This window comes from Nerophis ophidion, linkage group LG09 (genome assembly GCF_033978795.1).
Source record: "Nerophis ophidion isolate RoL-2023_Sa linkage group LG09, RoL_Noph_v1.0, whole genome shotgun sequence".
NCBI classification, from domain to species: domain Eukaryota; kingdom Metazoa; phylum Chordata; class Actinopteri; order Syngnathiformes; family Syngnathidae; genus Nerophis; species Nerophis ophidion.
The window spans coordinates 48,053,062-48,081,060 of record NC_084619.1 but is presented as its reverse complement, the minus strand read 5'-3'; the positions used below and the strand labels follow the sequence as shown (position 1 = coordinate 48,081,060).

The following is a 27,999-nucleotide window of genomic DNA, read 5'->3' as shown; positions in this document are numbered from 1 at the left end:
AATCATCATAATAGGATCTTAAGACGTGTCACTTTGTGTGTCACATTCCCCAACTGCCCGCACACTTCCGGCTTCCGGCGTCCTGTCGTCACTGAATCAACATCGAAAACAAGATGCGATTGTCAGAACTCCCCAAATATCTGTGATCACTGGTCAGTGACACCGATCACCTGGGATCATCGGCAACTGTGTTCTTCGAATGCTGTTTTGTAGGATCGATGCGTTCAATCTGAAACAATGCAGTTTTCTCCGAACAACGGAGACTTTACGTTCGTCTCCTCGACAGAGGCGCAAGGTAAGCTAATGCTAGGCGAGCATAGCAGGCCAAATATGAAATCGCATAATTTGTCCGTACTTTGCTTTTTTATGGTATTGTCCCACAAATGTAGAAAATGGTTTGTAGAAGAACTGTTATCTGTAGTAGAATTGACAGTGTTAAAGGCCTACTGAAATGAGATTTTCTTATTTAAACGGTGATAGCAGGTCCATTCTATGTGTCATACTTGATAATTTCGCGATATTGCCATATTTTTGCTGAAATGATTTAGTAGAGAAAATCGATGATAAAGTTCGCAACTTTTGGTCGCTAATTAGTGCGCGTGACGTCACGTGTTGTGGAGCTCCTCTCATCTGAACATTGTTTACAATCATGGCCACCAGCAGCGATAGTGATTCGGACCGAGAAAGCGACGATTTCCCCATTAATTTGAGCGAGGATGAAAGATCGTGGATAAGGAAAGTGAGAGTAAAGGACTAGGAAGAAAAAAAAGACGAGGGCAGTGGGAGCGATGTTATTAGACACATTAACTAGGATAATTCTGGAAAATCCCTTATCTGCTTATTGTGTTACTAGTGTTTTAGTGAGATTATATGCTCGTTCCTGAAAGTCGGCGGGGTGTGGCCACGGGTGTGGTGACCACCAGTGTCTTCGATGGAAGCCACGTTACTCGACGAGATTTATTTTTTTGCCCCTCCTCCAAGGTGTAAGCATCCGACGGTCGGGGGCGCCCGTTGGGAGGAGGCAAGAGAGTCCGCAGCTGCAAGGAGGCGAGGCACGATATAAGCTCTCCGCTCATAACTACGGTAACCTGCCGGTTGACATGTGGTAGGGAACCATGTTCGCTTGACCGTTCCGTTCCATAGTAAAGCTTCACCGTCATCTTCGGGAATGTAAACAAGGAAACACCGGCTGTGTTTGTGTTGCTAAAGGCGCCCGCAATACACCGCTTCCCGCCTACATCTTTCTTCTTTGACGTCTCCATTATTAATTGAACAAATTGCAAAAGATTCAGCAACACAGATGTCCAGAATACTGTGTAAATACGCGATTAAAGCAGACGATTTATAGCTGGGACCGGTGCTGGATCAAAATGTCCGCTACAATCCGAGACGCCACGCGCACGCGTCCTCATACCGTGACATTTTCAACAGGATACTTCGCGCGAAACTTAAAATTGCAATTTAGTAAACTAACCCGGCCGTATTGGCAATGTTAATATTTCATCATTGATATATAAACTATCAGACTGCGTGGTCGGTAGTAGTGGATTTCAGTAGGCCTTTAACTAAGTTTTCTGTCGACGTGTAGCTGCGTACATTTTGTATGCATACATTTATGTATACAGTCCTTCACAAAAGTGAGTGCAACCCTCACAGAAGAGGGGGGCTATTTAGTTGGAAGACTCATTTACAGTGTCCAGCTCGTATGAATAAAGTGAAGTAAAGATAAAGTACCAATGATTGTCACACACACACTAGGTGTGGTGAAATTTGTTCTCTGCATTACATTGAAAGTTTAGTCTCCCACAACTACACTATATTGCCAAAAGTATTTGGCCACTTGCCTTGACTTTGATTGATTGATTGAAACTTTTATTAGTGGATTGCACAGTACAGTACATATTCCGTACAATTTACCACTAAATGTTAACACCCCAATAAGTTTTTCAACTTGTTTAAGTCGGGGTCCACGTTAATCAATTCATGGTACAAATATATACTATAAGCATAATACAGTCATCACACAGGTTAGTACATAGTATATAATTATAATTACTTACATTATTTACTATCCGGGGGGTGGGATGAGGAGCTTTGGTTGATATCAGTACTACAGCCATCAACAATTGCATCAACAGAGAAATGGACATTGAAACAGTGTAAGTCTTACTTAGTAGGATATGTACAGCCAGCAGAGAACATGGTGAGTTCAGATAGCATAAGAACAAGTATATACAATAGAAGTACATTTGATTATTTACATTAGGTTATTTATAATCCGGGCAGATGGGATGTGAATGGAAGAGGGTATTAGTAAAGGGTTGAAGTTGCCTGGAGGTGTTGTTTTAGAGCGGTTTTGAAGGAATATAGAGATGCACTTACTTTTACACCTGTTGGGAGTGCATTCCACATTGATGTGGCATAGAAAGAGAATGAGTTAAGACCTTTGTTAGATCGGAATCTGGGTTTAATGTGGTTGGTGGAACTCCCCCCGGGGTTGTGGTTATGGTGGTCATTAAGGAAGTAGTTTGACATGTACTTCGGTATCAGGGAGGTGTAGCGGATTTTATAGACTAGGCTCAGTGCAAGTTGTTTTACTCTGTCCTCCACCCTGAGCTAGCTCACTTTGGAGAAGTGGGTTGGAGTGAGGTATGATCTAGGGTGGAGGTCTAAAAGTTACCGGACTAACTTGTTCTGGGATGTTTGGAGTCTAGATTTGAGGGTTTTGGAGGTGCTGGGGTACCAGGAGGTGCAAGCGTAATCGAAAAAGCGTTGAATGAGTGTTCCCGCTAGAATCTTCAAGGTGCTTTTGCTGACCAGAGAGGAGATTCTGTAGAGGAATCTCGTTCTTTGGTTGACTCACATATGAACTTAAATTGCCATCCCATTCCTAACCCATAGGGTTCAATATTATGTCGGTTCACCTTTTGCGGCTATTACAGCTCCAACTCTTCTGGGAAGGCTGTCCACAAGGTTGCGGAGTGTGTTTATAGGAATGTTCGACCATTCTTCCAAAAGCGCATACACACACACACAGATGTTTGTTAAGAAGGCCTGGCTCTCAGTCTCCGTTCTAATTCATCCCAAGGGTCTTCTATCGGGTTCAGGTCAGGACTCTGTGCAGACCAGTCGTATTCATTCACACCAGACTCTGTCATCCATGTCTTTATGGACCTCGCTTTGTGCACTGGTGCACAGTCATGTTGAAAGAGGAAGGGGCCCGCTCCAAACTGTTCCCACGAGGTTGGGAGGATGGACTTGTCCAAAATATTTTGGTATCCTGGAGCGTTCAAAGTTAGTTTCACTGGAACTAAGGGGCTAAGCCCGACTCCTGAAAAACAACCCCGCACCATAATTCCTCCTCCACCAAATTTCACACTCGGCACAATGCAGTCCGAAATGTACTGTTCTCCTGGCAACTTCCTAACCCAGACTTGTCCATCAGATTGCCAAATGGAAATGCGGGATTCATCACCCCAGAGAACGTGTCTCCGCTCCTTTACCCCGCTGCATCCAACGCTTTGCATTAAACTTGGTGATCGGCCATGGAAACCCATTTCATGAAGCTCTCTTCGTACTGTACGTGGGCGAAATTGAAGGTCACAACTGACTGGGCAGAAAGTATTTGCACTATGCGCTTCAGCATCCCCCGACCCCTCTCTGTCAGTTTACTTTGCTTACCACTTGGTTGCTGAGTTGCTGTTGTTCCCAAACTCTTCCATTGTCTTATAATAAAGCAGAGAGTTGACTTTGGAATATTTAAGCGCGAGGAAATTTCACGACTGGATTTGTTGCACAGGTGGCATCCTATGACAGTTCCACGTTGGAAATCGCTGAGCTCCTGAGAGCAGCCCATTCTTTCACAAATGTTTGTAGAAACAGTCTCCATGCCTAAGTGCTGGATTTTATACACCGGGCCAAGTGATTAGGACAACTGATTCTCATCATTTGGATGGGTGGCCAAATACTTTTGGCAATATAGTGTATATTACTATGATTAATTGAATCTGCAAATAAATATAAATGTTAAACGTTTAAAACAAATATATATATATATATATATTTTTTTTTTTTTTTTGTGTGTGTATATATATATATATATATACATATTTTGTGTATATATATATAATTTAAAATTGTGTAGTGTTTTTTTATACAAGTTTTGATTTATTTATTTTATTTCTATTTTTCTGCTTGTATTTCAATCCAAAGTTTACTTATATAGCTTCTAAATCACAAGTGTCTCAAAGGGCTGGACACGCCTCAGATCCAACATGTCTTATTTGTTTTTTTTAATTGTTGTAGTATGTTCTCTTCTGTGAAATAAGTGACTATGATATAATGATATACATAATTCTATTAAAGCGTTTTAATTGAAAAAACATAGGGGAAACGTAGGTGTGAAGGGAGAGATAAACTATAGTGACGCTTTTTTTTCTGTCCATTGTTTTCTCCTCAACAGAACTGAGTGGCACAATCGCTGCCCCTGACATTCAAGTAACTATGGGCAGTGACAGTGGTAAAGATCAATATGCCACTGCTTTTCTTAGGCAGCGAGGCTATGGTTGGCTGCTGGAGGTAGAGGAGGAGGACAGCGAGGAGAGCAAACCACTTTTGTAAGTCAATATTTGTCTGAGTGGTATGCTGCTTTTGTTGTATTATGTTTAGGAACAGGCTGTGTTTACTGACAACTATTTACTTTTATAGGATTGCAATAGGTGGAAATTGTTGCACGTGATAGTCAGGTGTGTGAGTCTATAGTTTTTAACAAAAAACTGGTTTTCATGAACTTGCATATGAAACGTCCGATATAAGTGCTCTTAAACAAACAGCGTGTTTACCTGTGCAACGCTGTACAGCCAGTTAACATCTAAATGTCCTCCAATACGCACAAAAGATTGATCTTTTTTTGTATTTTAGTCAAGTTGTTTACAAAAGCTGAACATAGTAGGCTATAGGCTTCTAGGAGCTTGCAGTTACACAGCAGCTAAGCACACAATAGCACACAAACTATACGTAATAGGTGTCCTTCATTGAACAATATTGCAGTCTAAAACTGCACATTTGTCAATATAAGCAAGTATCAAATATTTATAGTTGCCTATTACTTACACTTAAAAAAAGTCTCCAGAGAAAAAGCGTATTAAAAAGTATACAGTAACATACGTGTTTGCAACATTTACTGAGTCTTTAGCTTAAAGGGGAACATTATCAGCAGACCTATGTAAGCGTCAATATATACCTTGATGGTGCAGAAAAAAGACCATATATTTTTTAACCGATTTCCGAACTCTAAATGGGTGAATTTTGGCGAATTAAACACCTTTCTATTTATGGCTCTTTTTGCGATGACGTCAGAACGTGACGTCTCTGAGGTAATACAGCCGCCATTTTCATTTTCAACACATTACAAACACCGGGTCTCAGCTCTGTTATCTTCCGTTTTTTTCGACTATATTTTGGAACTCTGGAGACATCATGCCTCGTCGGTGTGTTGTCGGAGGGTGTAACAACACTAACAGAAAGGGATTCAAGTTGCACCGCTGGCCCAAAGATGCGGAAGTGTCCCCCGCCAGACCCCCATTGAATGTGCCAGAGTGTCTCCACATTTTACCGGCGATGACAGACATGGCACAGAGATGTATGGATAACCTACAGATGCATTTGCAACGATAAATTCAACGAAATCACAAAGGTGAGTTTTGTTGTTGACTTATGTGCTAATCAGACAAATATGGTTGCGGCGTGACTGCCAGCTAATAGATGCTAACATGCTACGCTAATCGACGCTAACATGCTATTTACCAGCGGTGCTTAGGCAGACATGACACAGAGATGTACGGATGACCTGCAGATGCATTTGCAACTATAAAGTCAACGAAATCACAAAGGTGAGTTTTGTTGATGTTGACTGCCAGCTAATCGATGCTAACATGCTACGCTAATCGATGCTAACATGCTATTTACCGGCGGTGCTAAAGCAGACATGGCACAGAGATGTATGGATAACCTGCAGATGCATTTGCAACTATATTACGTTTCCTTCCAGCCACATTTAATGCGAAAAAAACACTTACCAATCGAAGGATTTAAGTTGCTCCAGTGTCACGAGATGCGAAAGTCCTGATCGTTTGGTCCGCACATTTTACCGGCGATGCTAACGCAGCTATTCGGCCATGCTATGGCTATGAATAGCGTCAATAGCTATTCGCTCAATATCTTCAGTTTCTTCTTCAATACTTTCAAACTCCAACCATCCGTTTCAATACATGTATAATCTGTTGAATCGCTTAAGCCGCTGAAATCCGAGTCTGAATCCGAGCTAATGTCGCCATATCTTGCTGTGCTATTCGCCGTTGTTTGTTTACATTGGCAGCACTGTATGACGTCACAGGGAAATGGATAGTCGCATCGCAAATAGCGAAAATAAAGTACTTTAAAGCTTTTTTAGGGATATTCGGGGACCGGTAAAATTTTGAAAAAAAATTCAAAAAATACAACAAGCCACTGGGAACTGATTTTTATTGTTTTTAACCCTTTTGAAAATGTGATAATGTTCTCCTTTAACTAAATGAAGCACTGTGGTGGTTGCTGTTCTTGGAATGTTGTTGCCAAAAACAGTTACCGCTCCACTTCAACTTAAAAGAGCATAAGTCCATTCCAAAGGTTAATAATAATTAGGTTAGTGTTTTTCAAAGCAACCATTGTTCCTGTTTGTCTAATTCCACTTGATCAAACCTTTTCTAACATTCCACACTACAAATTAACAAAACTGTGCATGATTCCTACTGATATCCTATCGCATCAATATCGATATCGGCCAATACTCAAGGCTCCAATATTGGTATCTTATCGGAAGTAAAACCGTTGTATCAAGGCACTCCTAATAATAATATTGCTATTTTGATAGTTTTGACTTTTTCTCATTATATTGACCTTTTGAAAAGGTGCATGAGTCAGCACAGGTTGTCCAAAATAAAAGCGAGATTAGTAGAGTTTGACCAATAGTTTTTTTTTTAGGGCTGATACCAACACCGATTCCTAGTAGTCAAAGAGGCTGAAATAATATTTGGAGTCAGTATTCATTTGCATTAAAAGTTATTTAAACATGAATATTATATGTCAATAAACAGCTGGAGAAGGCTTTAAAGGGAAACTGCACATTCTTTGGAATTTTGCCTATAGTTGACCTTATAAGAGACAAGAAGACAAAAAGTTGTTTTTTTTCCGCTTTCTAACATATAAAAAAACGGTTCTTTCTTGGTGGCTAGCAATGCAGCTAATGGGAGCAATCAATTCCACCTCTAAATCACATTAAAATGCATAGAAAAATTGTCAACAATACTTCATTTACGTTCCGTAACCTGTATAATAACCAAACTGTAGCGACATTGTTATTGAAAGAGCGAACACTGAGGAACTCTTTTTCTAGCGTAGTAACACGTTGGCGTGTTACTGTATTAGCCGTAAAAGATAACCACGGACAGAGGCATTTAAGTTTGTAATTCACAACACGCTGCAATAAGATACCAATCTTTACTGACTGAAAAACATGAACAATCATTTTACAGTATCTGTAAAGTATTAGCCCACATTTCATGTTTTGTTTGTACACAGCGAGCTTGACAGCGTATGTACTGTAGTTCTCATAACACACATGAAGTGGTGCATGTATGATGATCAATATAAAGTGTGACTCACTGGATGGACAGGGAAGTTTTTTTCAGTTATGTCAAAGTAGCTTGGCTTCAAATTCAACATTTTGCAGTTTTTATTTATTTTCACCTCACTCTGTAAGCTTTTGACTGCGCCAAAGTGTCACTCTTCCTTCATACTGACTTCTAGATTCAGTAGTTCATCTTCCATGAATTCAGATTCAGAAACATAAGTTTGTGAATCCTCATTTGTTGTTTACCTAGTCTGCCATAATTTGAAAACACACTTGCGTTTATCTATCCGGATGGGGTTGTTGCCAGAAATCAAACGTGCGCTGCTATGGAAACGGAAGTAAACGCGCCAAAGAACTAGTTCTGGCAATGATCAAAATGACCAAGGTACGGTAAATATTATACATATTAGATATTGTTACGAACGTGTCTGTTACTACATTATATGAACACTTGCTGCGTGCATATAAAACATTGATGGAGGGTTTTCAACGGTTACTCCCATTAGCTGCATATTTCAAGCATTTTTTACCATCTTTAAAACTCTAAAAAAAAAAAAAAAAAAAAGTTTGTGTTCTTGTCCCATAATGATTGTGAACAATAGGCAAAATTCCCAAAAAGTGCAGTTCTCCTTTAGGTTTAGTTTTTTGGAAACATCTGACCAGTATTGACTTAAAGTTTTATAAGGCACGCATTTTCTGGTTAATTTAGCACAAAAAATATCAGGGGATTTCACAAACACCTTTATTGTGTCCAACTAATTCTGCAGGTACATCAACATTTGCATTTCAAAATATGGGAAATCTGCTAGGAAAATTGGTAAAAATATGCGATTTCTCTACATTACAATTACATTCCATCTACTAAATTGTACAACATTTTATAGCAGTTTATGGATTTAGTACAGTTTAAAGTTTCCTCATGAGGAACCCTGTAATATTGCCGCATTTAAATAAAAACAATTCTGGGCTCTTTCACATAGCTTATAGATGAGACATTTTTTAGCTGGCTGACCTATTTTCTTCCTGGATGTTATAGAAAATATAAACATGTGTGAACTGCTGCCTACTTTTCTTTACTTATATAATATGTTTACTTTTTGTCAAGATATTTACACAAAGCTTAGATTTTTGGCAGATGTCTCTTCTGACATTTTTATGTCCATCCATCTCTGTTGCGTTATTTGAGTGAATGATAGAACATGAAACTCACAGCGCTCCTTTAATGAGCCCACACGTTGAGTGTTGCGGAGGAGGCTTTATCGAGTGACTCCATCGCTGCTGTAGCTAAAAGAGACAAAACGGGACTGATAAGATGCTAGGAAAGAAGGACAAAACTGGATTTCCTGGCAAAAATTAGAAGTAGACAAATAAGAAGAGTAGACGTACTGTAGGAGACCAGAAAGGTGGGTGTGGGCACGTCCGCTCTTCAGTGAAAGCAGCTGAGCACCAGAACTCAAATAAATGCCCTGTGAGATATCAAAGCATATTTGGGGAGAATTATCGACCATGACAGCAATTTTTATTTTTAAAATAATTTTAAAAAAGTAAAAAGGGATTTTTTCTCATGCAAGGTGAACGTACATTGTTAATACACGCAACCATAACTCAAAATGCCGGACATTTGAGGCATTTAAGAAACTCCGCCCAGACAGCCCCACGAAAGAGGATCCTCTTTTGTGGGGCTGTCCGGGCGGAGTTTCTTAAATGCCTCAAATGTCCGGCATTTTGAATTTAGTTTACGCTACTTAATATGTCCATGTGGAAACTCGTTCGGTACACTTCCGCACCGAACCGAAACCCCCGTACCGAATCGGTTCAATACAAATACACGTACCGTTACACCCCTACTATTAACAAGCTAATTGGTATGTCTGCTGTGACAGACACAAGTTAAAGGGGACTTAGAGTATTATGCAAAACCAACTTTTAAGTTAAAGTACCAATGATTTTCACACATGCACTTGGGGTGGCGAAATTAATCTCTGCATTTGACCCATCACCCTTGATCACCTCCTGGGAGGTGAGTGGAGCAGTGGGCAGCAGCGGTGAACGCGCCCGGGAGTCATTTTTTGTGATTAAACCCCCAATCCCAACCCTTGAGGCAGAGTGCCAAGCAGGGAGGTAACGGATCCCATTTTTATAGTCTTTGGTATGACTCGGCCGGGGTTTGAACTCACAACCTACCGATCTCTGGACCAACAGTCTAATTTCTTACCTATTGGTGCCTGTTTTTGTGTATATGGGTTCTGCCATTGCTGCGTTTTGCTTGGTTTGTTGCACTCAACAAAGAGGGTGTACAAAATTAAATTAATTGTGGGTTAAACATACTTGACCAATAAAGCTGATTCTGACTCTGAGAAGTACCGAATATTTGAAATCAAACCATGGAGGAATGGCGGAGATATTTATAAAACAATGTTTCCTTCCGCCAAACGAGCCGTTCTGAATTTGTCCAATTTGTGACGTTTTTCCAAATTTTGATGTCAACAGATATCTCAATACATTTATGGTAGAAATTCACCCAAACTGCTTTGCGCGAGTCCGCCATTATAGTCGCAATGTAGTCAATAAGCTCCTTCTTTTTCGCTATCTTCTTGTAGTGGGGCAGACTGGCTCATATACGCACATGCATACTCCGCTCTTGCCATTTCTAATATAAAAAATTAGCGTATAGTTGTAACTCATATCTGTCAGTAGACTCGCCATGGAAGCGCTAAAAACGACAACATTGCTGACGGGGAGAAGACGCAGTCGAAGAGGAGCCACGCAAATATGACCCCAACCCCCACTGCGCATCCTGACGGTCAGAAAAGTAGCTCATAGATGGTCTGTAAAACATAATCAATGCAAAATATTGACCAAAAAAACACCATAGACCACAGGGAAGTGTTTAGATGTATAAAAAAATAATAATAATAATTAATCGGACAAAATGCGTTTTCGGACCACTGCTGTAGGGTATTAATAATATCATAGTAATGGCACTAGTGGGCTCACTAGTAACACAGCTTTAAACGCATTGTGTAAACTAGTACTTGTGTGTGTTCAAAAGACTTTTACCGGTGGACATTTCTACCTTTCATATTATTACTTTTATCCAGCAATGTCGATCTTTTATCTTTAAAATGTGATGTTATGTGTAATCAGAGAGGAGCTGGACATTGACCTAAAGGACATCTATTACAAGATCCGCTGTGTGCTGATGCCAATGCCTTCATTGGGTTACAACCGGCAGGTGGTCCGAGATAACCCGGACTTCTGGGGCCCGCTCGCTGTGGTGCTGCTCTTCTCCATGATCTCCATCTACGGACAGTTCAGGGTGAGCAGATCATTCAGTGTTGACGCAGACTAGTCTGTAGAACTGATGGCTGCTTCTCGTTTGTCAGTTGTATAGCAGGATTATGCAAGAACCAGATCAATTATTTGAAAAATTATTATAATAATAATAATAATAATAATAATGGATTAGATTTATATCGCGCTTTTCTATTGTTAAATACTCAAAGCGCTCACAGAGAAGTGGGAACCCATCATTCATTCACACCTGGTGGTGGTAAGCTACATCAGTAGCCACAGCTGCCCTGGGGTAGACTGACGGAAGCGTGGCTGCCAGTTTGCGCCTACGGCCCCTCCGACCACCACCAATCATTCATTCATCATTCATTCACCAGTGTGAGCGGCACCGGGGGCAAAGGGTGAAGTGTCCTGCCCAAGGACACAACGGCAGTGACTTTGATGTCCATAGGTGGGAAGCGAACCTGCAACCCTCAGGTTTCTGGCACGGCCGCTCTACCCACTACGCCATGTCGCCCCATCATAATAGTTTTTCTTTATTGATAACACTCTATTTGCATTGCATTAAGAACAAAATGTAGTTCAGACATATACATTGACAACACCTTTCAACATGTCTCCAAAGCCATTAAAAAAGATGAAATACTGAGGTTTAAACTTTATCAGTGAAGCATAAGAAACACAAAACATGCAAAACAGTGGGTTTCTAACAGTGTGTCTATTTTAGTTATTTAAAAAAACATCATGGTCCAAAGCAGTGCTTCTCAAATATTTTCCGTTACACCCCCATTACAAAGAAGAAAATATTGTGCTCCCCCCAACCATGATTATTAATAGTATAATTTGTTTATAAGTTTGTTATAACTATACCTCTGCATAACATTGTAAGTTTATTAACATTAAAGGCGTACTGAAACCTACTACTTCCGACCACGCAGTCTGATAGTTTATATATCAATGATGAAATATTAACATTGCAACACATGCCAATACGGCCTTTTTAGTTTACTAAATTGCAATTCTAAATTTCCCGTGAGTTTCTTGTTGAAAACGTCGCGGAATGATGACGCGTACGCGTGACGTCATGGACTGTAAGGAAATATTAGCGCTGCACCAAACACGGCTAAAAGTCGTCTCTGTTCATGGCGTAATTACACAGTATTTTGGACATCTGTGTTGCTGAATCTTTTGCAATTTGTTCATTTAATAATGGAGACTATAAAGAACAATGCTGTTGGTGGAAAGCGGTGGATTGCAGCTGTCTTTAGCACCGAGACACAGCCGGTGTTTCTTTGTTTGTTGTGAAGCGGAGCGGTCAAGCGAACATGTTTTCTCTACGTCAACCAGCATGTTTTTGGATGGGGAAATTGTGATATATATCTTACCGGAGACATCAATGGATTATTCGTCGTCCTGCAGCAGCTGTTATGTCAAAAAAGGCAGCTGTGAGCTTGGCTCCTCGGCTTCTCTCTGAGACACTGCGTGTCATCCGACCTCGAGGTATTGCTTGACAATCTTTAAAATCTCACTAAAACACTATTAAAACAATAAGCAGATAAGGGATCTTCCAGAATTATCCTAGTAAATGTGTCTAAAAACATCTGAGGCAATCACCTTTTTTTTTTTTTTTAACTTTATTTATTTTAAAATTTTTTTCTAGTCCTTCGCTATCAATATCCTCAGCCACGAATCTTTCACGCTTGCTCAAATTAATGGGGAAATTGTCGTTTTCTCGGTCAGAATAGCTTTTTTTTTTGGAGGATCCCATTATAAACAATGTGAGGAGCCCTCACACGGGTGACTTCATCGTCTGCGACTTCCGGTACAGGCAAGGCTTTTTTGTTAGCGACCAAAAGTTGCGAACTTTATCGTCGATGTTCTCTACTAAATCCTTTCAGCAAAAATATGGCAATATCTCGAAATGATCAAGTATGACACATAGAATGGACCTGCTATCCCCGTTTAAATAAGAAAATCTCATTTCAGTAGGCCTTTAAAGGAGACAACACACCAGTCTTTTCCTCATCTCTCAATGTGGTTACAGTGAAGCCAAGTGCTACATTGGCTTCATCATATTCTGGTACGACAGAAAAAATATTGTTACATCCCTCATACATGTGCATGTACGAGACAGTCTACTCCACGACGAAAAGATAGAGAAAAATAATGCACTTACTGACTACAACTTTGGACTACAACTGAATAAAAACTGCAATCTCGTCCAAATCTCTTCGACTAAACTCTACCCTTTGAGGAGATATGCGCTGATGTAACGAGGGCAAAATATTTTAGTAAATTATCAAATTCCAAAAGCTTGTTTGAAACAGGTTTGGAAGAAGGCGAGAATGTTTTTTAAATATCTCCGTCATATATTTCACATTGTCAGGATTTACAGGTATTAAAAGTACATTAAAACAGGTACCAACAGGTAAGAAAAGTTGGTTTTGCATAATAAAGCTTTTTTAACGTTTGCTGAAATGATTCCAAATGTGCTTCCCTATTGGCCTCCCAGCTCGCTGTCTGCAAACTCTGGAAAAGATTTCTGGAACGGAGGCGTCTCTCTAATGAAGTGCGGAGTAATGGGACCAGTGTTGCCGCTTTTAATTTAAAAAAGTAATCTGTATACCGTATTTCCCTGAATAGCCGAAAGGGGCCTAATTAATTTAAAACCTCTTCTCACTCCTGCGCTTATTCACGGCATGCGGTAAAAGTAAGCGGGCGCTAAAAATTTTAAAAGCTCTTCTCACCCCTGCGCCTACCAATGACATGAAGTAAAAAAATTGAGTGCGATAGAAAAAAAATTAATAAAAAATGTTTCTGCGGCCCGGTGGTTGGGGGCCGCTGCTCTACAACATGTCATCGCGCCCACCTTTACACCATGCTATCTGCGTGCCGGCCGGACGCATGCATATCAATGCTTCTCATACGAGATTGCAATGCATACTTGGTCAACAGCCATACCTTTTACACTGATGGTTGTTATATAAACAACTTTAACACTCTTACTAATATGCGCCACACTCTGTGAACCCACACCAAACACATTTCTGGAGAACTTCGGCTCTGTAACACATCATAAACGCAACATAAGAATTACCCAGAATGCCATGCATCCATGACTCTTGGCTATATTATACACGCGCCCCCAACCCCGCCCACCTCAACCGACGCAAGGAGAGGGGGGGGTTTGGTGCTAGCGGGGTGTATAATATAGCAAAGAGTCATGGATGCATGGCCTTCAGGGTAAGTGTTATGTTGCATTTATAATGTCTTACAGAGCCGATGTTCTCCCAAAATGTTTGTCATTCTTGTTTGGTGTGGGTTCACAGAGTGTGGCGCATATTAGTAAGAGTGTTGAAGTTGTTTTATACCACAACCATCAGTGTGATCTGTATGGCTGTGGAACAAGACCCCTGGTTTACACGTAGTAAAAGCAAAAAAAAAATCCTTCGCCATTTTGAAAAAGACGACAGGGGAAGAGTCACTCGTGACGTCACGAATTTGACCCGGCAGTAAAAGTAAGCATGCACTAATACATTTTGGGCAGCGAGTTTGACCCGGCAGTAATTCAAGGCAGGCGCATATTACATGCCCGGGGGCAATTCAAGGAAATACGGTATATGGATTACTGATTACTCTTTTACTGATTACTGTGTTTTTAAAAGTATTTAAGTTGGATTACAAGTTGCTTTATTAGTTACATTTTGTTGCTAGCACAAAGTGAACAAGAAACCTTAATACTCTTATCTTTAGCTGACAAAAAGTCAACATAATGTGTGTGTACAGTGCATCCAAAAAGTATTCAATGTAATTAACATTTTCCACATTTTGTTATGTTACATCCTTATTCCAAAATTGATTTAATTCATTTTTGTCAGTAAAATTCTACAGACAATACTCCATAAGGACAATATGTAAAGGTTTTTTTGGGGGGGGACAAAAAGCAAATGTATTAAAATTATTAAAAATCACATGTACCCAACTATTCCCGGCTTTGCTCAATACATTTTTGATGAACCTTTGGTAGCAATTACAGACTCAATTTTTTTTTAATATGATGGCACTAGCTTGGCCAACCTATCTTTTGGGCAGTTTTGCCCATTCCTCTCTGCAGTACCTCTCAAAGTCCATCAGGTTGGATAAGAAGCGTTGTTTTTTTGCTGCATTTATCTTAGTCTACACCCGTAGGTGACCAACAACCTGATAGTCACTCTGTCTGAGCTACAGCATTCATTTTTGGAGTGAGGAGAACCTTCCAGGAGGACAACCATCTCTGTAGCAAGTCACCAATCAGGCCTGTATTATATAGTGGCCACGGAGGCCATTTCTTAGTAACAAGTTTGCCAAAATGCTCCTGAAAGACTCTCAGACCATGAGAAACAACATTTTCTGGTCTAATGAGACAAAGATTGAAGTCTTTGGTATGAATGTCCGGCATCATGAGCAAACCAGGCACCGCTCATCACCAGGCCAATACCGTCCCTACAGTGAAGCATGGTGGTGGCAGCATCCTGCTGGTGGGATGTTTGTCAGCGGCAGTAACTGGAAGACGGGTCAGGATAGAGAGAAAGATGAATGCAGCAATATACAGAGACATCTTGGATAAAAAAAATACAACGTTTTTTTATCTAATCTGATGGAGTTTGAGAGGTGCTGCAAAAAGGAATTGCCAAAACTGCCCAAAGAAAGGTGTTTCAAGCTTGTGACATCATATTCAAAAAGATTTGAGAGTGTAATTGCTGCTAAAGGTGCATCAACAAAGTATTGAGCAAAGGCTGTGAATACTTATATAAATGTGATTTTTTTTATTTTTAGTTTTTTTAGTTGTCATCATTTGCCTTTACACATTGGCATACCATGAATTGATTAACGTGGACCCCGATTTAAACAAGTTGAAAAACTTATTCGGGTGTTACCATTTAGTGGTCAATTGTACGGAATATGTACTGAGCTGTGCAATCTACTAATAAAATAATCAATCAATCAATCAAAGTCATTATGGGGTATTGTTTGTGGACAAAAATTAATGTATTCCATTTTTAGAATAAGGCTGTAACATCACAAAATGTGGAATAAGTGAAGTGCTGTGAATACTTTCCGGATTAACTGCATATATTACGTAAGGGGCACCATGGGATTTTTGAACCGGGAGATCACATTACCAGCAGATTACATTGTTTTTCCACTCCATGCCTTAATCAAAATATGATGTGTTTAAACATTTTATAATAACTATAATGTTAACAACATGCAGCAAGTACTGTGCATAGGGATGTATACAGAGTACATTAATTTTTTGGTACCGGTTCCTAATTGGGTCGGTTTACAAGGACCGTTAAGATTCTGGACAAATGATATGGTATTATGACGTACTGACTCAGCTTGGACTAATCACAAATAAGGAAGCAACACCACACAAATGTGTGTCACCCAACAGTATTTCCTCCTCAAATGTCCCTCAAAGGGACGCATGCTAGTAAGAGAGTGTAGAAGCTCTCTTCCATTGGGTCCTCTTGACCACCAAGCATCTCCAGGCAAGCGCGTTTCAGGGTTTAAAATACAGTTTTATTTTCCCAACAATGTTCTCCGGTTCCTTTTCAGCAGAAGTCTGTTGGTCTCTTGCTCCTGCTCCAACAACCTCTCTCCTCCTGGTCTGCTGCTTATACAGAGTGACAGGTGATTAGATAACAAGGCCCAGGTGGGCCATCTACGCACCTGTCGCTGACTTTGAGGCTGGTCCTGGCACACACTACTTCGCTGCAGGCCCGTAGGCCACGCCCCTCCACAGAGCGATAGTCTCATCTTGAAGTGAATGTGGTTTACTCATGACCGCCGCAACCAGGCTTCATCAACTTCATCAACTGTCATCTTAGCGATGTAATTATCCACAGGCCAACAATAGTCCACTGAAAAACATTAAAAAATGAAGTAAAATAATAATCCACAGAGTCCGCTGAAAGGTCTTCCATCGCCATCTGACATCACTCCATTGCGCCGCGTTTTCGTGGCATCAAACCACACCCTGTTAAAAAAATTGTGTTTCAGTTTGTTCTATCTTGTTATAGAACGAACGCGGTTTGTTTCACTGTGATCATTGGTACTTTCAGGGCATCCGAAATATTTTCGTACCCTTCCCTAGATTTGTGTCTCGAGACAATCCTGTCTCGGAGGTCAACAGACAATTTCTTTGCCTTCATTCTTGGTTTGTGCTCTGCCATGTACTGTCAAGGGTGCGACATTTATATACAGACCGGTGTGTGCGTTACAAAATCATCTCCAACCAACTGAATCTACAAAAGGTGGACTCCAGTTAAGCTCTAGGCACATCTCAAGGATGATCATTTGAAACAGGTTGCCGAGCTCACTTATAAGCTTCATGGCAGAGGCCGTCAATGCTAATGTACATGTGATTTCTTAGTTTTCATTTTTAATAAATAAACAAATTCACATTATCATTATGGTGTATTGTGTGTACAATTTTGAGGAAAAAAAAATGTACTCAATTTTGGAATAAGGTTGTAACAGAACATTTGGAAAAAGTAAAGCGCCGTTAATACTTTCTGTATGCTGAGCTGTGTGCAAGGCATTCCGCCTAAAAATGAATTCTGCCTCCAATTGTCAGGTTGTTTCCTGGATCATCACCATCTGGATATTTGGATCGCTAACAATCTTCCTCTTGGCACGTGTACTTGGCGGTGAGGTAAGCAGATCCGTTTTGGCCACAGATTCTATCCCCACACGACAGAAGACTGACAAAAGTATCTTTGCATTATTGCTTTGACTCTTTGTTTTTGAGCAGGTTTCCTACGGTCAGGTCCTTGGAGTGATCGGATATTCCCTTCTTCCTCTCATTGTTGTAGCCCCTCTGCTTGTTGTCATTGGAAGATTCCAGTTGATTTCTACCTTAACCAAAGTGAGCAAATTGCATTCCAATTCTGTTTTGTTGTTGTCTGAATGGTCATTTGTTAAATCAAAATAAAACAAAGCATAACTGACAGTCTAGATAGATAGATAGATAGATGGATAGTACTTTGATTCCTTCAGGAGAGTTCCTTCAGGAAAATAAAAATTCCAGCAGCAGTGTACAGAGTTGAGATCAATTTAAAAAAAGTAAAAAGTAAATAATGGGGGTTTAAATGGAAACAAAATAGAGAAATATTACAATAAGAACAAAAAATAAAAAGCAACAATGGGAATACAAATATAACAGTAAAATAAGAATATAACAAGAGAAAGTAGGCAGTAGTGACCATGTTATGAAAACGTATTGCACTGTTATTGTTTTGCATCCCCTGTCATCCTAGTACCCCCCGCCCCCCGCCCCAGAGAGGAGTTGTACAGTCTAATGGCGTGTGGGACAAAGGAATTTTTGAGTCTATTAGTCCTGCACTTGGGATGAAGCAGTCTAACACTGAACAGGCTCCTCTGGCTACTGATAACGCTATGCAGAGGGTGACTGGCATCATCCAGGATCATCATCATCAGTCTAGACATGTATTGCACAGATTTTGGCATCATATGGTCTTCAAATGTGAAATATGAGTCCAATATTGGGTAAACAGTGGGTAAGATAAGTATTTGATTCCCTGGGAAGCTCTCTCACTTTTCTCACAATCATTCTTACCCACCAGTTGAAATCTTGCACGAATCCCCAAAGCACAGGTGTTGACTGTTATCTTGTATTTTTTACATTTATCAGTTATTGCACCAATACTGCTCTCTTTCTTACCAAATGTATTGTTGGTGTTCTTATAATTCATTCCAGTATTGGTCTAAAGCAGGGTTCGGGAACCTTTTTGGCTGAGAGATCCAAGAATCCAAATATTTAAAAATGTATTTCCGTAAGAGCCATATAATATTTTTTTCAACACTAAACACAACTAAACACGTGCATTTTTAAGTAGGACCAACATTTCTAGAGTACAATAGACTTCTTATTCTTTGTATTAACATTGTTATTCAGAAGCTAACTGTGGAGGGGGTGTGGCTTGTGGGCCTGCAGCAAAGTGGGTTGTGCCACGACCGGCCTCGAAATCAGCGACAGGTGCGTAGATGGCCCACCTGGGCCTTGTTATCTAATCACTTGTTGCTCTGTTATAAGTAGTAGCCAGGAGGAGAGACGGGGTTGGGGCTGGAGACAGAGCGCGAGCGAGAACGTTAGAGAAAAAGACAATTGCTGGAAAGCAACTGAGAGACTTATTGAAAAATACAACAATATTGTAACCCTGAAACAGGCTCTCATGTCGGTGCTTGGTGGTCTAAAGAACCCCCAGGAGGGCAAGCCCCACACTCATCAATGATAAATAAATAACTTCTCACCATTAACGCAACTTCTTGAACAGGTGCAGTAGAAAACGGATGGATGGATTAAAAATGCATGAGAATGTTTTATATTTTGAACGTTATTGTAATTATTCATTACTTATCGTGTTAAGCAATGTCAGCTCAGATTTATCGGAGAGCCAGATGCAGTCATCAAAAGTGCCACATATAGCTCGCGAGCCATAGGTTCTCTACCCCTGGTCTAAAGTCTTGTTCTTGAGGTTAGCTTGTTGTTCTTTCCCTGGGGGTTTGAATGTGTAACAGGTGTATTTTATCCACATAACAAGTTGAGATTAGTAGTCATTTCTTAAAGGGGACCTGCACTTTTTGGGGAATTTTGCTTATCGTTCACAATCATTATGAGGGACATGACGATGGAGAGTAGTCTTTTTTTCTGCATTCTAAATATTAAAAAAATGCGATCAAACACCTCTTGAGGTTTTCTAATCATGACGTAAGTATATATGTTATGTAGTAAAGTTTGGATTCATAATAACATTAATATTTACATATTTTGATCATTTAAGGCAGGGGTGTCAAACGTACGGCCCGCGGGCCGGATTAGGCCCACAAACAGTTTTATCCGGCCTGCGGGATGAGTATAACAATTGGTCGACATTTTTTAATGAAAGAAACTGCTGTTCTAAAAGTGTCTCCTGGATGTCGCAGTAGCATTTTTTTTTGTATCTTTGTAGATCATGGGTGTCGAACTCTGGCCCGCCGTGTAATTTAATTTGGCCCTTGAGGCAATATCAATTTAGCATTAGAGCTGACCCGCCGGTGTTATACAGCGTCAGTGCCGCTGTAACACCGCATTCACCGCTAATACTCATACTTGCCAACTCTGCTAATATTCCCGGTAGACTCCCGAAGTTCAGTGCCCCTCCCGAAAATCTCCCGGGCAACCATTCTCCCGAATTTCTACCGGTTTCCACCTGGACAACTATATTGGGGCCTTGCATTTAAGGCACTGCCTTTAGCGTTCTCTACAACCTGTCGTCACGTCCGCTTTTCCTCCATACTAACAGCGTGTCACATAATATTTGTGGATTTTACACACACACACACACACACGCACAAGTGAATGCAAGGCATACTTGGTCAACAGCCATACAGGTCACACTGAGGGTGGCCGTATAAACAACTTTAGCACTGTTACAAATATGAGCCACACTGTGAACCCACACCAAACAAGAATGACAAACACGTTTTGGGTGAACATCCGCTCCGTAACACAACAGAATAAATACCCAGAACCCCTTGCAGCACTAACTCTTCCGGGACACTTCCAGCAAACTGACCAATAATTAACATTTTATTCATGCATTTTCTCTTTCTACTTCAAGGCTTGAATGTTTGGTTCATTCATTATTGTTATTTTATTTTCCAATTTATTATTAGCGTGTGGAAAAAAATTGATATTTACCTCAAAAGATTGCAAATAGAGAAAAAGGCATAACATTTTTATTAAAATTTTATTTGATATCCCATTGATATTTTTTTAATTATTATTATTATTTGAAACTGGATTTTGCATGTCACTAAAGTTATATAAGCCTTGCTTGTTCAATATTTATTGCAAAACGTGTTTGGGTCCCTATTAAAAGGTTAATTTGTTCAACCTTGGCCCGTGGCTTTGTTCCGTTTAAAATTTTGGCCCACTCTGTATTGGAGTTTGACACCCCTGCTGTAGATGATGCTACATATGTAAAAAAATTAAAATAAACCACATTATGTTAGTGCACTAGTCGTGGAAATTGAGCAAAGTACAAAAATAAGTTGCTGTAATTATCCATTCATCCATTTTCTACCGCTTATTTGGGGTAGTGGGGGGGGCGCTGGTGCCTATCTCAGCAACAATCGGGCGGAAGGGAGGGTACACCCTGGACGAGTCGCCACCTCTTCGCAGGGCCTGCTGTAATTAGATTTTGATATTTTTATTTTTTATTTTGATAGATTGAAAATTAACACCAATGAGTTGACTGATGAACATTATCACATAATTTATTCAGAAAGTATAAATAACAACAAATAAAAATATAACACAAACATGTAAGTGTAAAAATAAACCAACAACATTATGATTTGTACATTTTCAGAATGTGCTTATTCTATTTTTAAACAAAAAAAACAATCTGAAATTTTCTTTTTTTTTAAGTTATCGTGCCGTGATTTTACCAGTCCGGTCCACTTGAGAGTAGATTTTTCTCCATGTGGCCCCCCATCTAAAATGAGTTTGACACCCCTGATCTAAACAGATAACAGAGCAAATGACGCCAAAACGGCAATTGCAACATAAATACAATGTTATCATAGAAATTATTCAGAAAGTATAAATAACGACAAAAAAAATATAGCGTAGAATTAACCGCAACATGTAAGTGTAAATAACCCCGACAAAATTATGATTTGTACATTTTCAGAATGTGCTTGTTTTATTTTCAAACAAAGAAAACAATCAGAAGTTGTCTTTATTTTTAAGTTATCGTGTCGTGATTTTACCGCTCCGGCCCACTTGGGAGTAGATTTTTCTCCATGTGGCCCCCCATCTAAAATTAGTTTGACACCCCTGCTTTAAGCCATACATGGGAAAACGCGTCACTAATTATTATTACTCGCTGCAGACTTTATGAAAGCTAACAAACATGGCAAAACATCACTTACTGTACAATGGCTGCTGTCATAAGGATGCTGAGTGCTGGGATGTTCATATATTCCCATTTAGGTGAAGAATGACTCATAATCCTCACGAAGAAACACGGTGGGGCAGGGGGAGAACAAGCGTCTTTTCGTGTCCTCGCCAGTTTATCTAAACGGCTGTCTAAGTGTACCAACTTTTCGGAATACCTACTCAAAAGTCTCATGTCCAGGTGAAATGCATGATTTATCATTTAAAATATACTTAAAGGGAGTAAAGAAGCGAAAAAACTGCAGAACACTCGATGATGCAAACAAACACTGCAAAAAGTCAGTGCTCAAAAACAAGAAAAAAAAATATATATAGAGGTATTTTATTTGAACTAAGCAAAATTATCTGCCAATAGAATAAGAAAATTTGGCATGTCAAGACTTTCCAAAACAAGTAAAATTAGCTAACTTCTATGAACCCAAAAATATCTTAAAGTATGTAAATTCTCACTAATAACAAGTGGACTTTTCTTGGTAGAAAAAAATAAGAGACCTTTTTGCTCAATATGTTGAAAAATATTCTTAAATTAAGTAAATGCTTGTGCCATTATTTTTGACATAATGATATGCACTTGGCATTACATTTCTTGAAACCAGCAAACTTATACTAAAAAGTAATTTATTGTTCTTAATGAAAAGGCAACAAGGCAACCGCTTGTTACTCTCGGGGTCTACTAGCCGTTCAAGCAAATCATATTGTCTAAAAATGCATTTTTCCATCGATAACATCACATCATCGCACCAAGTGCGTGCTCTTTCGGTCCATTAGTGCACATATATACTATTTCTGATCAAAATAGTTTGAAATGTCACATGTGAAATTTTTTAATATTAACTGTCAGTTTACTGTACTGTGCCAACTGCAGTACTATATGAGTGCATATTTTTTATTGTTTCATTGAAAATAAAACAGCAAAGTCCATTTGGCTGTCATCTGTTTTAATTATGAGACAAAATTATGTCAAAGTCATAATTATTTTTTTAATGCTTGAAATAAGGAATTATTACTTTAAAAAAGTAGTTTTATACTTGTGAGTGTTGATGACACAGCTTTGCAACAGGTGATATTCTAGTTTCAAGCATGTTTTACTCAATATAGGTCATAAAATCTCAGCAACAAGCTGTAATATCTTACAGAGATCATTTAGGACCAACACACCTAAAAAAAGTGAAACACTGTAACATAAAATCTGCTTAGTGAGAATGATTATTTCATCAGACAGAAAACAAGCAAATATCACCCTTATTTGAGATATTTAATCTTACTTAGATTTCAGTTTTTGCAGTGTAGGGAGACACAGAAGTGATCACGTCGCCGCGATAAATAGTTTGTTTGTGTTAGCGCTCATAATAACAATATTGCTAATACTTGGTTAATATTCAAATGACAAAATGTAATTGAGGTATTGTTGGCGCTTTTTGAATAGTTATTTATTGGATTTTATGGGCGAAGTAGAGGGGCTCCCATCAGCTCTGCTGTAAGCAGACTTTTATTTATGTTTATTTAACATTTAGAATGCATTAAAAAAAAAATCCATCCGTCGTTATGTTTTTCGGAATTATAGGGAACAACATTCAAAATAACTTAGCATCTAAATGAATACATTTAAAATAAAAATAACAATTTTATTTTGTGAAAAACGTACTAAACATCACTCAACAAAATATAATTTTAAACGTGCAAAACAAAACAAAAGCAGTATAGATGTCCGATAATGGCTTTCATGCCAATATCCGATATTCCGATATTGTCCAACTCTTAATTACCGATTCCAATATCAACCGATACCGATATATACAGTCGTGGAATTAACACATTATTAATCCTGGAAGACGTTTTGCCGCTCATTCGAGTAAGCTTTGTCACGCAAAATTTATTCTCCCTACAACTCCCCCCCATTTACTTCCGGGGTCATGATTAATACAGACGTTTAATCATGACCCCACAAGCTATGGGATGACATAAGAGGAAACGTGACCCCGGAAGTAAATGCGTCATCCCATAGTTTGTGTTTGTAAATTGTTTTTTTGATTTTTTTATAATATAGCGTTAACAAAACGTCTGTATTTTTATAATATAGCTTTAACAAAACGTCTGTATTAATCATGACCCCGGAAGTAAATGGGGGGGGAAGGTTTTTGTAGGGGGGAAGAAATTTGGCGTGACATCTTCATCAGTTCATGCTCATAGACTTAGATTGGTCAGATCTAGTTTAGTGGCTGCTGCCAAAACCCCAAATATTTATCCTCCTATTTATCCTCCAAAAACCAGTAGTATAGTGTGCCTGGGCGAGGATGGTTTCACCCTATCATAGTGAGAAAAACATCTGTAATGCCTTTTCAAAAGAAGAATACACTTTTAGATAATACATTTACTTTTATATTAGTGTGTGAATGTTGTTTGTCTATCTGTGTTGGCCCTGTGATGAGGTAGCGACTTGTCCAGGGTGTAAACCGCCTTCCGCCCGAATGCAGCTGAGATAGGCTCCAGCACCCCCCGCGACCCCGAATGGGACAAGCGGTAGGGAATGGATGGATGGATGGATTATAATAAACGGGCAGCACAGTGGAACAGGGGTTAGTGCAGTGGTTCTTAACCAGGGTTCGATCGAAACCCTAGGCGTTCGGTGAGCCGGCCTCAGGGGTTCGGTGGAGGTCAAGATACACCTGACTCATCGTGTAAATAAAAACTTCTCCCTATCGGCGTATTATAGATACAGCAACAGCAGAAGTCACACTGATTTTCAGGTGTGTAATTTGTTGTGAGTTCATGCACTGTGTTGGTTTTATTCTTTGAACAAGGTGATGTTCATGCATGGATCATTTTGTGCACCAGTAGAAAAAATATACAATTTTGTCTTGAATTTGAAAATGTATATATATTTTTTCTCTAAAGAAAGGTTCGGTGAATATGCACATGAATCTGGTGGGGTTCGGTACCTCCAACAAGGTTAAGAACCGCTGGGTTAGTGCATGTGCCTCACAATACGAAGGTCCTGAGTAGTCCTGGGTTCAATCTCGGGCTCGGGATCTTTCTGTGTGGAGTTTGCATGTTCTCCTCGTGAATGCGTGGGTTCCCTGCGGGTACTCCGGCTTCCTCCCACTTCCAAAGACATGCACCTGCGGATAGGTTGATTGGCAACACTAAATGGTCCCTAGTGTGTGAATGTGAGTGTGAATGTTGTCTGTCTATCTGTGTTGGCCTTGTGATGAGGTGGCGACTTGTCCAGGGTGTACTCCACCTTCCGCCCGAATGCAGCTGAGATAGGCTCCAGCACCCCCCGCGACCCCAAAAGGGACAAGCGGTAGTAAATGGATGGATTATAATAAACGTGAAAAACGGTACAATAAAATGTTGTACAAACAAGTTCTGTACAGTAGTAGAAGTAATAATGTGCAACATTTACCTTGAAAGTGGACTTCTCCTTCCATCTGTTTCTCAGTGAAACACACCATCAGCAGCTTCTCCATAATTTCATGGATAAATCTTTTCCATTTACGTATTATTTGAATGTTCTTGGCTAGCGATTTTGACTCACTCCTTTTCCGTTTGGTGCAAACGAGGACTGCTGCGCCCCAATGCTTCACCAAGTTAGTTAGCCCCACTCTGTCATGTTCTAGAACAGGGGTCACCAACCTTTTTGAAACCAAGAGATACTTCTGGGGTACTGATTAATGCGAAGGGCTACCAGTTTGATACACACTTAAATAAATTGCCAGAAATAGCCAATTTGCTAAATTTACCTTTAATAAATAAATCTATATATATATATATATATATATATAAAAAAAATGGGTATTTCTGTCCGTCATTCTGTCGTACATTTTTTTTCCTTTTACGGAAGGTTTTTTGTTGAGAATAAATGATGAAAAAAACACCTAATTGAATGGTTTAAAAGAGGAGAAAACACGAAAAAAAATAAAATAAAGTTTTGAAACATAGTTTATCTTCAATTTCGACTCTGAAATGAATACAAAAACTAGCTAATTCGAATCTTAAAAAAAAATAATTTATGGAACATCAATAGTAATTTTTCCTGATTAAGATTAATTTTAGAATTTTGATGACATGTTTTAAATAGGTTAAAAATCCAATCTGCCTTTTGTTAGAATATATAACAAATTGGACCAAGCTATATTTCTAACAAAGACAAATCATTATTTCTTCTAGATTTTCCAGAACAAAAATTTTAAAAGAAATTCAAAAGACTTTGAAATAAGATTTAAATTTTATTCTACAGATTTTCTAGATTTGCCAGAAATATTTTTTTTAATTTTAATCATAATAAGTTTGAAGAAATATTTCGCAAATATTCTCCGTCGAAAAAACAGAAGCTAAAATGAAGAATTAAATTAAAAAAATGTGTATTATTCTTTACAACGAAAAAATTAATTACTTGAACATTGATTTAAATTGTCAGGAAAGAAGAGGAAGGAATTTTAAAGGTAAAAAGGTAGATGTGTTTAAAAATCCTAAAATCATTTTTAAGGTTGTATTTTTTCTCTAAAATTGTCTTTCTGAAAGTTTTAAGAAGCTAAGTAAAAATATAAATGAATTAATTTAAACAATTGAAGACCAAGTCTTTAAAATATTTTCTTGAATTTCCAAATACTATTTGAGTTTTGTCTCTCTTAGAATTAAAAATGTCGAGCAAAGCGAGACCAGCTTGCTAGTAAATAAATACAATTTAAAAAAAAATAGAGGCAGCTCACTGTTGAGTGCTGCTATTTGAGCTATTTTTAGAACAGGCCAGCAGGCGACTCATCTGGTCCTTACGGGCTACCTGGTGCCCGCGGGCACCGCGTTGGTGACCCCTGTTCTATAGAAGATTTATTTCTTTAATTTAATGATAATCATCCATTTCTTCTTTTCGGTACTGTCCTTAAGCACTTTCCTCCTGCCCATGCCTGGAAAAAACAAAGTTATGTCCGTCTCTAGCTGTAAGCTAATGCCAGCGATGATGTTTTGGTTGGCGATAACACAGTTGACCGTGACTTTGGATACACACATTTACACACATTTGGATACACACATTTACACACATAACGCAGTTGACCGTGACTTTGGATACACACATTTGTGCTGTCAACCAAAAGCACAACAATTAGCAGAAAGACCTCGTATTCCGAAAAAAAAACTTGTCATATGGAAAAATTGTTGAGATCTCATGATAAGCAAAGGTTTTGGTCAATTTGTACTGTTAGGCAGTTACAAGACCAAAACATTAGGAACAGCTCATAGCAAGTCGACATAAGTGCCTTTATTTATATGGGAAAATGACACATGTCCGTCATCAGATCATACTAATATTTTTATTTGTTTTTAAAGCTGTTTGATGTTTGAATGTCCCTAATAACGGCCACTATCCGCTTGTCTTTCAGCTCTTTGGCGTCTTCTGGGCTGCTTACAGCGCCGCTTCACTGCTTGTTGGCGACGAATTCAAGACCAAGAAGCCTCTGCTCATATATCCCATTTTCCTTTTGTACATTTACTTCCTGTCGTTGTACACCGGGGTCTGACTTTCGATATGGAACTTTTCATGGACACTAACCCACGAGCAGAAAAGCCGTTCTTACTTTGGAACCAGGAAGGATGTATATTTCTCTTTTAGATTGTAGACTGTGGGGATATATACAGTGTGTGTATATGTATGTACATATTTATACATTATACACACACATATAGTATTTCCTTGTATATAAGTTTGTCTCGTCTTTGTTCAATAAAAAGCATCTGTTTTAAAATCTGCAGCCCTCAAATCACATCATACATTCCATGTCGAACAACTCATCAAGTCCTGGTTTTGTTCATTCTAAAAAAAAAAAAGTGTCATAAGTCAATGTTGACATACAGTGAAAGTCCAAAATTATTAGACCACAAAGAAGGTTGGAACATTTCTCTACAATGTTTGCTATATTTGTAACTTTTATAGTAGCCAGCTAAGTGCCAGTTACAGTGGGGCAAAAAAGTATTTAGTCGGCCACCGATTGTGCAAGTTCTCACACTTAAATCAATGACAGAGGTC

At 39.1% G+C, this 27,999-nt stretch overlaps 1 protein-coding gene across 2 annotated transcripts; it reads left to right on the top strand.

Annotated features, from left to right (window-relative positions):
* Positions 1-57: 57 nt before the first annotated feature.
* yipf4 (Yip1 domain family, member 4) lies at positions 58-27,718 on the top strand. Of its 2 annotated transcripts, XM_061911096.1 has the most exons (7): positions 58-295; positions 4,463-4,616; positions 10,817-10,988; positions 17,586-17,663; positions 17,763-17,876; positions 18,927-19,007; positions 27,356-27,718. In XM_061911096.1, the coding sequence occupies exons 1-7, from the start codon at positions 238-240 to the stop codon at positions 27,491-27,493; spliced, it is 795 nt and encodes a 264-aa protein (XP_061767080.1). In that variant the 5' UTR covers positions 58-237; the 3' UTR covers positions 27,494-27,718. The 2 variants fall into 2 exon arrangements, with proteins under 2 accessions (XP_061767080.1, XP_061767081.1); XM_061911097.1 differs by lacking the exon at positions 18,927-19,007.
* The last annotated feature ends 281 nt before the right edge of the window (positions 27,719-27,999 follow it).